At 35.9% G+C, this 11,747-nt stretch overlaps 1 protein-coding gene and 1 non-coding gene across 6 annotated transcripts in view; one reads left to right on the forward strand and one right to left on the reverse strand.

Moving 5' to 3' along the window:
* Cop1 (COP1, E3 ubiquitin ligase) overlaps window positions 1-11,747 on the forward strand; it is a 212,767-nt gene that overhangs the window by 130,096 nt on the left and 70,924 nt on the right. For all 5 annotated transcript variants that reach the window (XM_004626780.3, XM_023710244.1, XM_012513744.2 and 2 more), the window contains one exon: window positions 9,029-9,172. In XM_004626780.3, the coding sequence (XP_004626837.1) occupies window positions 9,029-9,172 (144 nt within the window). The remainder of the gene's footprint in view (window positions 1-9,028; window positions 9,173-11,747) is intronic.
* LOC111815521 lies at window positions 5,391-5,497 on the reverse strand. The gene has a single exon (XR_002820204.1). It is a non-coding gene; the product is annotated as a U6 spliceosomal RNA (small nuclear RNA).

An 11,747-nucleotide genomic window follows, 5' to 3' on the forward strand; every position in this document is an offset into this window, starting at 1 on the left:
TGTGTGTGTGTGTGTGTGTGTGTGTGTGTGTGTGTGTGGTACTAGGTATTGAACTCAGGATCCTGCACTTGCCAGGCAGGGACTGAGCTATCTCTCCAGCCCAGAATATAAGAATATTTTTAAATTCTATAGAAAAAATAAAAATGTAATGCTGGGAAGGAGAAGAGCAAGAATCTTAACTTTGAGATAATATCTGAATTAAGAGAGGGAATATGCCATGTGCATACTGACAGAGTACTGCATATGTGTCATATGTGTCACATAGCTGTCATGTGCTGTGTCCCTGAGGTGAGATAGGTTTGTTGTATCTTAGGTTTACCAAGGAGAATAACCTTTGAATGAGGGGAGGCATGTGTCATTTTATAATCACTTGGCGTTTTTTCCATGAAGTTATGTCTGAAGGTATCACAGTACTTTTAATCAGTGGAAAGGTATTTTTTTCTTGTGTTAAGAATGGATTGTAGAACTGTTAGAGATTAAATATGGAAGCAGAGATACTAATACAGGCAAAAAATATGATGCCTTCAATGAAAATGATAACAGAGTTACCTTGTTATGGTCTGAACTTTGGTGTTGCTCCTCCAGCCCCCACTTCATATGTAGAACCCTAATCTTCTGTATGAGGGTATTTGGCAGGTGTGCATACATTGGGCTTGGTATTTGGGACTAATTAGGTCATGAAGGTCTCTCAGATGGAATTAGTGTCCTAAAATAGAGGCCTGAGGGAATTCCCTCTCCCTTTCTGCCATTTATGACCTTACATGAGTCAGGAAGTGGACCTTTAAGTGGATAGCAAATCTAGACCTTAATCCTAAGATTTCTAGCCCCTAGAACTGAGAAATAGATTTCAGTGTTTTTTTTTTTTTTTTTTTTTTTTATATTTTTAAAAAAATATATTTGGTACAGGGTCTCACTACACAGCTCTGACTCCTAGTGATCCTCCTGTTTTCAGCCTCCCCAGCACTGCACCACCACACCTGAATCGGTGGCTGGCTCGGCATGTGGTGCTGGGGATTGAACCCAGGTTACTGTGCTTGGCTAAGCAGATGCTTAGTCTGCTCAGCTATCTTGCTGGCCCAGATTTCTGTGTTTTATGATTATCAGTTTAAAGTATTTTGATACAGTTTCTCCAATGAAGTAAGAAGTCAGTGAGGAGTATTTAGATTACTGTAGAAATTAGTTAATGAGAGAGATGTGGTTAATTTACAAGATGACAGAAGGGTTTGGTGTGGCATTTAGAAACTCAGGACAGATGCCTGATTAAAGTTGGAGGTGTCAAGTAGGCAGGCAGTTTTGGTGTAGAGGGCGATGGAGGTAGAAGACAAACACATGAGGGTCATCAGTGTATAGATTTAAAACCATGAGATGTTCATGTCGGTGAAAAGGAGGTGGAGTGTACAAATGTGATATTTAAGTGTGAAAGTAAAAATGAATGGCTAAAGTAGGAACAATCTAGCTGCTAAATGAAGTAGAAAAATTACCTGTCTTTGGGGATGAAGTCATTAATGTTTATATTCAAGGAAGATGATTCATAGTGATGTTATTCTTTTTTTAAAATTTATTTATTTATTTATTTATTTATGTGTGTGTGGCCAGCTCAGCCCACCAGGGGGCGGGGCTGGCTGGCATGTGGTGCTGGGGGATTGAACCGCGGTCCCTGTGCTTTGCTAAGCTTGTTCTAAGTAGGTGCTTTAGACCACTGAGCCATCTCACCAGCCCCAGTGATGTTATTCTTGACGTTTATATTTTATAACTGTTTTCAGTGGTAGATGTAAAAGCTAGATTCCAATAACTTAGGAGAAAATGTCAGTTGGAGTCAGTTGGAATGAGTGTGGACAGAGTTCATAGCATAGTTTTTCATCATTTTTGTAAGTTTTTTGGGGGCAAAGTTGTGCTATTAGAATATTAAATGAGATGCTGGGGTATATAGCTCAGTGGCTTAAGCGCCTGTCTGGCAAACACAAAAGTCCTGAGTTTGAATCCCTTTTTTTCATTAAAAGTAAATGAGTGGTAAGTAGATAGAAATAGAATTGTAAGAGATATTTTCATTTATTTTGTACTTAATTTAAAAGAGATGTTATGGGAAAGGTCTACAATAAATGGAAAAGCTCATTCAGGAGAGAGGAAGAGAATTAATTCATAAAGTAAGGCAAACAAGGATGGAATGTACAAACAAGTCAACATTTTAGTCCAGTCCTGAAACAGAAATCATTCAGCTGGAGTGACAAGAGAAGTAGTGGAAGTATATTGAAAGAAATGCTGGTAAATACAGATATGGTGGTAGGATCCTTTGGAAGTGATCTTCTTATACTTTGGATATTTTCAATAATCCATAGAGCGTAGAATCTGCTGAGAGTAATTATAAAGGATCAGGGGAAGCTGGAGAACAATGGTCAAAGCCCGAAAATTTTGTTTTATGCTAGTTAAATAATAAACAGACAAGGGAAATATCTTACAAAGCTAGACAGTATTGAGTGCCCAATTTCAGGTAATGATTAGGAATTCAGAAGACCAGAGAACATTGTCATGTGTTTTTCTTAGTGTTGTGTTGTGGCAGTTCAAGTGTAGAGTAGCGGGCAAATTTATGATTAGAATTGTGCTAAGGAAGTAAGAAAAAAATCGAGTTGACTGTGTGAGAGTACAGAGTTGTATGTAAGGGAGTTCTCATTATTGGCCGTATATTTTGTGTAAAGAAGAAAGTGAATATAGAGGAGGTGATGGCCTTTAAAGGTTCATAGAACAGAGTACACTGAAAAGAATGGAAGTGTTTGTGAGAAAATGCTATGTCAGAATATTAAATTGAGATTATAGAGGTGGTGAAGTTGTAATGAAAATGTCTAGAATATGGTCATGGTTGTGTGTGGAGTGTAAGCGGAAAGAAAAATCTTTGTAAGTGTGATATGAAATTGGTCATGGTATTAGAGTAATCATCTGTATGGTCATTGAAATAATTAAGAATTATGACAGGAGTAGTGTTGGAAAGAGTGATAGTGCACCAAAAGTTAAAATTTCTAAGAATGCATGGGAATAACTAGAGAGGTATTGAACAGTATCTTTTACAGAGACTGGAGCATTTCAAAGGGAAATTGTCTGGAAGAAGCTTTATATAGCAAAGAGGACATTGACCACACTTGTAACTCTACTTGAATATGATATATAGGCAGAGTTCAGAGAAACCAGTGTGGAGGCATTTGCAGGGGACAGTTGGGTTTCAGTTAGAGTGAGAAGATAAATCACATTGTGGCAGTGATAAAATTTAGTTTCATGAATTTAAATATTTTTATTTCTTTCACAATTACTTTTGAATGTTGACTAATAAAGGTAATCATAAGGGCAAAAAAAAGAATAAGAAGATAAAGAGAATAGGGAAGGAACTGGAATGATTAGTGGTGTAGAAGTCGAGAGAGGTTTGGCTTTTGCTAAGCAATAAAATGTGTATAATTTTTTATATTACACTTCATCTCTATATACATACACATACTTAAAAGGCATTCTGGAATATATGGGAAATGACACTTATTGCAGCATTTTTTAAATAGTTAATAGTAAGAGACTACAATAAGTATTAGACTGATTAATTTGGTACAGTGATATGATGCTATTCTGTGCAACCACTTGGAAGAAATGAGGTGGTCCTAATATATAATGATATGAAATGATAAGGAAGTGACTAGGTGAAGGGAGAAACAGTGTGGTATAAATATGGACGTATAATGTCATCCCTTGTGTTTGATTAAAAATAGGAATTCTTACATACTTATTTGTGCATAGGAATGCTCTAATAGAGCACACAGACTGAAAGCATAGATTGCTGATAGGGAGGACTTTGTATGTTTGTGTTTTATCAGCCATCTCAGTGTCTGTCTGGCAGCTAACAGGCCCTCTGTATATTTAATGGCTGAGAATACTCCTATGTTATTATTTTGTTCTTGCAGGCCTCAGGATGTTGCCTTATGAATTGCTATATACATTTTGTCTTACCATTTGATATTTCCTTACACTATGTATGATCTTTCCTACCAGTTATAACTTACTCTTGTAGTCCCTTGTATATAACTTTTGCAAAATGCTGCGGTCCCTTCTATTTAATTTTTACACAATGTTAGAGCCAGATAAATAGCTCAGTGGATTAAAGCACCTACTTAGGCAGACATAGGGGTCTGGAGTTTAATCTCCAGGCCTGCTGTGCCGGCCCCACCTCCGGGGCACACTTGAGATGGTGATTGAGACTAGGCATGGTGGCATGTGCCTGTAATCCCAGTACTTGGGAGACTGTGAACAGGAGGATCACTACAAGTCCTGTCTACTCATTGAGATCTGTATAATCTGTCCTAAATAAAAAATAAAAATAATTTTTGCACAATGTTGAATTGTTATCATTATATACAAAATAGTGATGGTTTTTTTTTTTTTCTGTTTTTCTTGTTTGTGCTTTGTTCTTTAAAAAGAACTCATTGTTTTTGTTAAAATTGCAATTTTTCATAATGATTGAAAATGTAGGCTCAAAACAGATTGTTTCAGTTATCTGGTATTACTGCGCATATGAACATCTATATCTTGATTTCTTTACCTAGAGTTTATGTGTGGTGTTTAAAACATCCAGGACATAGTAAATACTATATAGAGAATTTTAACTATTAATATCAGTCTTAGGGAAGAAAGTCAGTTGAATGACGTTAGTCTTTTTCTCACAGTACTGAACAACACCAACTATTAATTGACTTGTGTTTCTGTTCTTTACAGATCTTTTCACTAAAATGCTCAGTTTCTAAATCTAGATTCCATTTCTTTTATAGTTACTTGTTACTTTTGAGGTATGCTGTCACCATAATAATGAAACTCAATAACTGCTCTTTATAATTGCTTTTCATAAATTAGATGGTAGCGTTCGGGATATTAATTCACTTTGTTAATAACTATTTTGTAATGAAAAGAGATACGACTGTAGGAACCCTGCAAGTATTCACTTGATTGGGTGTATTGATGGCTTTGAATTGCATATGCCACATTGTTTTGGAGGCAGGCATTCATCAGCTGTCTTCTGAGGTCTCTTGACTTGCTCTTGTAATCACTTGACTGATGGCCCTGTTTGACAGAGAGCATGACCAGTTTCTTATAGATGAATTATTCTTTTTATGTGTGTGTATTTAGTGCAGGGTCTGTACAGTCTCACTACCCAGATCGAACTCCTAGTGATCCGCCTGTTTTCAGCCTTCCAAGCACTGGAATTAACAGGCTTGTGCCACCACGCCCAGTCTCAATCTTTGGCTCAACTTCTCACAGCTGAGGGGCTGGCATGGCACACTGGGGATCAAACCCCAGTCCCTGCACTCTGCCTAAGCAAGCAAGCAAGCAGGCACTTTAGTCCCCTGAGCTATCTGGCCTGCCCCCGAAAATAGGACTGCTTCATGAATTTGTGTGTCTTCCTTGTGCAAGGGCCTTGCTAATCTTCTCTGTATTGTTCCAATTTTAGTATATGTGCTGCCAAAGCGAGCACTATTGTTTTCATCAACTGAAATAAGTCAGTTTATTTTGTCACTTGAAATATTTTCAAGTATGAGTGAAAAATGCAATTTATCTACACATTTGAAGTAAATCTGCAGATTAATGCACCTGAAACAGGTACAGAGACTGGGAGTTCTCGATCCCTGGGCCTGCTCTGCCAGCCCCGCCGCAGGGGCAAGCTGAGCCAGAGATTGAGACTGGGCATGGTGGTGCAAGTCTGTAATCCCAGCTCTTGGGAGGCTGTAAACAGGCAGATCATTGAGTCCGATCTGGTAGTGAGACCCTGAACACCCTGCAGACTGTTTCCTAAAATACAAAAAAGAAAACAAAAGTGAATCTAGTGTCTAGTACTTTTCAAAGGAAATTTGTGTACCTTGTAATTAGAAACAAATACTGTGAAATGGAATTTATCATTGAACTACATTTTTATAAACCAATCGTTTTAGTAATTACTATTGGTAGATAGCAGATGGCAGAAATAAACTGTAACATTAGCAAGATGTCTTATAATTCTCGTTTTTAAGTGCGTAAGCAAATAAATTCAGTTAATCTGTTTATGTTGTTTTTGTTTCCATTTAACAAATCACTGTTAAACTTTTGCACTTCCATTTGTGTTACTGAACCGAACAATAAAAGCAGCTAAAATATTGTACTATAAAGTAAAAGGCCATTCACATGAAATTAACTGTGGAAAACTCTACCTGAAAACTTAAGTGCTTGTATGAATTATTCCATGATCTGTTTCTGAAGTTTCATTATGTTGTTGGAAATAGAGATAAGGAGAGCACTACTCTAAGTAGCAAAGTAGCAAAAGAAGACATAATAGCCTTAACTTATTTAGGCCATCATATCAGATTTTTTTTTTTTTAATGTATTTGATTGTTACAGGATCTTACTACACAGCTTGGACTCATGGTTAATCCTCTTGCTTCCAGCCTCCCTAGCACTGGGATTACAGGCATGTGCCGCTATACCTGGACTCTGGCCTGCTCAGCCTGTCCTAGGGGTGGAGCTGACAGGGAATATGGAGCGGGGGACGCAGAACTGTGGTCCCAGTGCTTGCCCAAGCTGGTGCTTTAGTCTACTGAGCTATCTTGCTGGCCCCAGATCTTCCGTTAGATAACATTTTTATTTATGTGTCAGTTTTCTCCTGGCTCTTTGAACTATTAATGTCCATTTTTATTTATGTGTAAATGTAGATATTAAAAACACTTTGTTTTGTCTTTTTGAGACAGGGTCTTGCTGTGCATTTCAGGCCTTGAGCTCACTTTGTATCCTAGGCTAGTCTTGAACTCCAGATGATTTTCCTGCCTCAGCCTCCAGAGTACTGGGATTATAGGCTAACATTTTGTTTTTGACATAACAACTGGTTAATATCCAGTTTTTTTATGTTAAAATGAATAGTGTTTTCTAATGGCGTACTTTTACTAGTGCATTAGAATTGATTTGTTGATTGAATTGCTGTTTGTTTAAAGGGGGAGGAAAAGTAGGGATAACTGGTTCTCATTTGAGGTCTCAGACTCAAAACCTAGTAAGTTGAACACATGAATTCAGGTTTGATAACTGTCATTTACCAGATACAGTATTATGTCTTCAGTGACAGGAAGCTGTGAATATAAGTTGAGGATAGATGATTACTTGATATATGTATAATTATGCTGTGTTAATCAAGTTGAGGCAATAATTTGATTAAGATTGTTGTAAATATTGCATTGCTGTGTAGTCATATTATATTGAAAATAACATTTGCTAATTGGTGCTTTCATCAGAAACACTTAACTGAATGAAAATCCTGTAAAATTTATATAAAATTATGGCAGATTGAAAGCTATATGCTGAGTATCTGAGTGTGTCATTAAAGGAAGCTTTGTCATTTGAGACAGGATCTTGCTGTGTAGGTCAGGCTGGTCTTGAACCCACTATGGAATCCAAGCTGACCTCGAACTCATGTTGATTCTCCTGTTCTTTTATTTTATTTTATTTTTTACCACTAGCTTAGTAACCATTCTAAGTTAATTAATCATTAATTTTTATATCAAAATGCATCATTGATAATTATCAATATATGTCATGTAGGTGTTTGAATTTATATTCCCTTAGTGAATCCTTGATGTGTGCAGCACGCTGTGTGGGCATTTGTGGTGATGGAGCACATACATAGGTGTAAAGGACACATTCACATTGTTTTATAGTAAACCATTAGCCACTACACTTTGCATTTTGCTTTGTACAAAAGAACTTTGAAGATTAGAATAGTGATTATTAGCATCAACTATCAAATCAGACTGTCTGGTTTTGAATACCATTTTATTCTCTGGCTAACTTTGAGTATTGATCTATATAGTTAATTATAGGTGAGAATTCTTATGAATATTATAGGCTTATAGGTAAGCTTTTAGAAAGTATGCTAAAATTATTTTAAGAAGTAATGTTTATAATGTTACATTTCAAGGGCTGACCAGATAGCTCAGTGGACTAAAGTACCTTCTTCAGCAGATGCAGGGACCACGGTTCGATCTCTAGTGTAAAGTGCTGGCCCCACCCCTAGGGCACACTGAGATGGTGACTGAGACTGAGTGTGGTGGTACACACCTGTAATCCCAGCGCTTGGGAGGCTGAAAACAGGAGGGCCACTACTCCGCATCCAACCTGCATAACAACAACAATAACAATAATAATAATAGATACATTTCAACGTTCATTTTCATGAAGTCAGTTGTATTTTTAGCCGTCTTATAATAGTTCTAGTGTGGTTCCAAGTTAAGTTCTACAAAAGTTAATGAGATCTATGTTTTGAGTAGCTTATATAGGACTTTTTTTTTTTAAGTCACTACAAGGAAAGTAAGGAAAGTGAATATCCTAAGAAACACTAAAAGAAGGGAGATTTCAAGATTTGCCTTATTGTTTGTGTTCTATGGAGTATATTTTGGGATTTGTAATTCAAGGAGATCATATTTGTTTGGGTAAAGTAACAATTTAGTGACTCCATTTTTAAGAGTATTCTGTTCCTTTGTTACCACCCAATTACATCATTAGTTCAGCTTATTTAATATATACTTATTTAATATATACTCATTTATATATTAAAATGACATTAAGTACTGTGAACTCTTGTCAATCTTCATAAGATAGAAAGAAAAATTGCTAGGATTTATTAAATTTGTTAATTTTTGAAATATTTACAATATACCAAACTATTTAGACCATTAAATCTTTCCTGCCTTGTTAAAATATTGTTACTGTTGCTCAGCTGAAAAATATGTCAGGCATTTGAGTGCAGTAGTATTTTGTCAGTACAGTTGTGCAGATCTTTGCAACTTTATTATTAATACTTAGAATTTGGTGTTTTTGATGACCTATTTGGGACATAATTTTGAGCCAGCATACTTTGAAGTCATTTCAAGTGGATCCTCTATCCCTATCAACAGAAGTTATTTTATTAATAGAATGTCAGGCTCTGAAATATTATTGTAAATGTGACAAATAGACTTATAGGTAAAACATTTTTCTTTTTCTCCTTTAGTATTGAATTTGACCGGGATTGTGACTATTTTGCCATTGCTGGGGTTACAAAGAAGATTAAAGTCTATGAATATGGCACAGTCATCCAGGACGCAGTGGATATTCATTACCCTGAGAATGAAATGACCTGCAATTCCAAAATCAGGTGTGTACATTATTTTCTTGGTATGATGCAGTATGTATGTAATTGTATATAAAACTAGTGTGAGATCATTTTACCTTTCTGTATGTCTCCTGACTCATTGGTGAAAACTGTAATTGTACTGTGAGTGCAGAGGCTGTATTATCAACCTAACATGCCGTCTTTGTCATAGATATCAGTTGCTTTTCTGATGTGTGGTTTAGCATTTTATGTTTTTCTAATTTCCAAATTAATTTTTTCCACTTAATTCAATAACGGTCTTCGTTTGAAGTGATTATTGTTGAACCATTACATTAAAAAATACTATAGCCTTAGAATAGTACTTGAAATTCAGGAACTTTTCCACAATATTACAATTGTTTCTGCTTTTAAGAATGGTTTTCACATATTCTGCTTTTCATTGAAGCAGTAACATTTAAAATCTCATGTATGAAGGGTTATGGTTCCTAAAGAGTACTTTTCAAACCTGAAATTATGCTGAAAATGCAAGAACTGCTTCTATTGTACTTTTCATATTTCTTTTATGCCCCTCTATATCTCTCTAGGACTAGAATATACTTTTTTTTTTTCTTTATCCTTCCTGTTCTCCTCCTCCTCCTCCTCCTCCTCTTCTTCTTCTTCTTTCTTCTTCTTTCTTCTTTCTTCTTCCCTTCTTTTTTTTTTTTTTTTTTTTTGCGGTACTAGGGATTGAACTCAGTACCTTGCACTTGCCAGGCAAGCATTTATTCTACTGAGCTATCTCCCCAGCCATCTTCTTCCTTTTTAAAAAATAACTTAAATGACTTTCCAAACTATTCTTGTAAGCACTGGCTTAAAAGGGAATTATACATGAGGAAGTCATCTAATACTTTGCTTGCAACTTAGAGCATTTTCAAAGCAGGCCTCCATGTACCTTTCTTATCATGATAAATTACACATGTCGGACTAGTATCCTTCATCTTAAACACTTGAGACTAGAAGTATTTGTGATTTTGGCATATTTGCACATATATGATGTGGTATCTTGTTAATGGGACCCAAATAGAAGGATAAAATCTATTTATTTTTCATGTACAACTTACACACATAGCTTATAGGTAATTTATACATTATTCATACTTTTGCACATGAAACCAACTTCATAGACACTGAACCATCATATTTTGGTTTCAAGTTAGCTTCCCTTTTTGTTTCTAAATGTTTTCATAAAAATGCTGTACTCTGGTATAATTAGTGTGCCTGCTCACTTGTCATTGGCACTCATGACTGAAGCTCTTTTATAATTTTATTTCCCGAGGAGGATATGTGAGATATAGCATTGTTAAATTTTTATATGTGAAGCCATTGTCCTAAGTAATAGATTTGTCTTTAGCAGACCTGAGATACTTGCCGTTATTTTCCCATTTAATATACAAAGAAACCAAAGCAAAGAAATACAAATAAGTTGCCTGACATTATACTGATAATATAAAGAGGAGCTGGGATTCAAACTAAAATAGTTTACTTCTAGAGCCTATGCTCTTGTAAGAACTATTTACCTTGTATTTATGGCACAAAAGCCATAATGCTCATAACTTATTTTATAGGATTGCACTTTTTAAACTTTACCATAATATACTCACCACAATACTTGCCCATGGTAAAGTCTCATAATAAATGTTACTTTAATGAAAATATAAATAGATTTAATGTGGTTGTCAGGACATATGTAAAAACACACAATGCTACACAATACATTACAGAAATGACAGACTGCTTAAGGCTGAAAGCGGTGTACTTGGAGCCAAAGAGATCAGTACTTCAACAGAATTGAAACAAAGTTAGCCATCTGTTTTCACCAGTTGTAGAAATGTGTTCAGTTAGTTAAAGCCACAGCCATGAAGTGCCATACCTGGAATAGATTTATCTAAATCCTAAGTTTAATTGTTCTGTAAAATTTCTGTGAGAAAGTCTTATAAGTATTTTGAAAAATGAAAATAAGCTCTGTTGGTCACTAAAAATTTAGCATGAATATAACCAGTACAGAACAAGATTTTTTATCCACAAGTTTAGAAGTTATTAGTTATTAATTACTAGGTAGCTTCTTCCTTAATATGAGTTACATGTACATGATTTAGATACGTATCTCAACAATAGCATACATTTTAGGTGTTGTAGACTTTGAAGTATTGGAGAATAGCTGAAACCATCAATATTAAAAGTGTTAGATGCCTTTAATGGAAATTTCAGTTGAAAGTTGCATTTAGTTAAGCCTTTTTGAATGTAAATACAAAAGCTGGATTCAGACTAGTTAATTTGGCTTATCTGATTTGGCACAATTAAGTCAGGATTTACACTTTTTCAACAGGCTTCCTTCATCCTGCCCTGCCATGCTCAGATCTGTTTTCACTGATAGACATGCTTTCTCTGGAATCAAAGATAGTGACAGCTGTAGGCTCATATTTTTCTCACAAATACTGTCAACTGGGGCTGGAGAGATGGCTCAGTGGTCTAAAGCACCTACTTAGAACAAGCTTGGCAGAGCATCAGGGACCGCGGTTCAATCCCCCAGCACCACATGCCAGCCAGCCCCGCACCCTGGTGGGCTGAGCTGGCCACA

Source organism: Octodon degus, unplaced genomic scaffold (genome assembly GCF_000260255.1).
Source record: "Octodon degus isolate 3935 unplaced genomic scaffold, OctDeg1.0 scaffold00017, whole genome shotgun sequence".
NCBI classification, from domain to species: Eukaryota; Metazoa; Chordata; class Mammalia; order Rodentia; family Octodontidae; genus Octodon; species Octodon degus.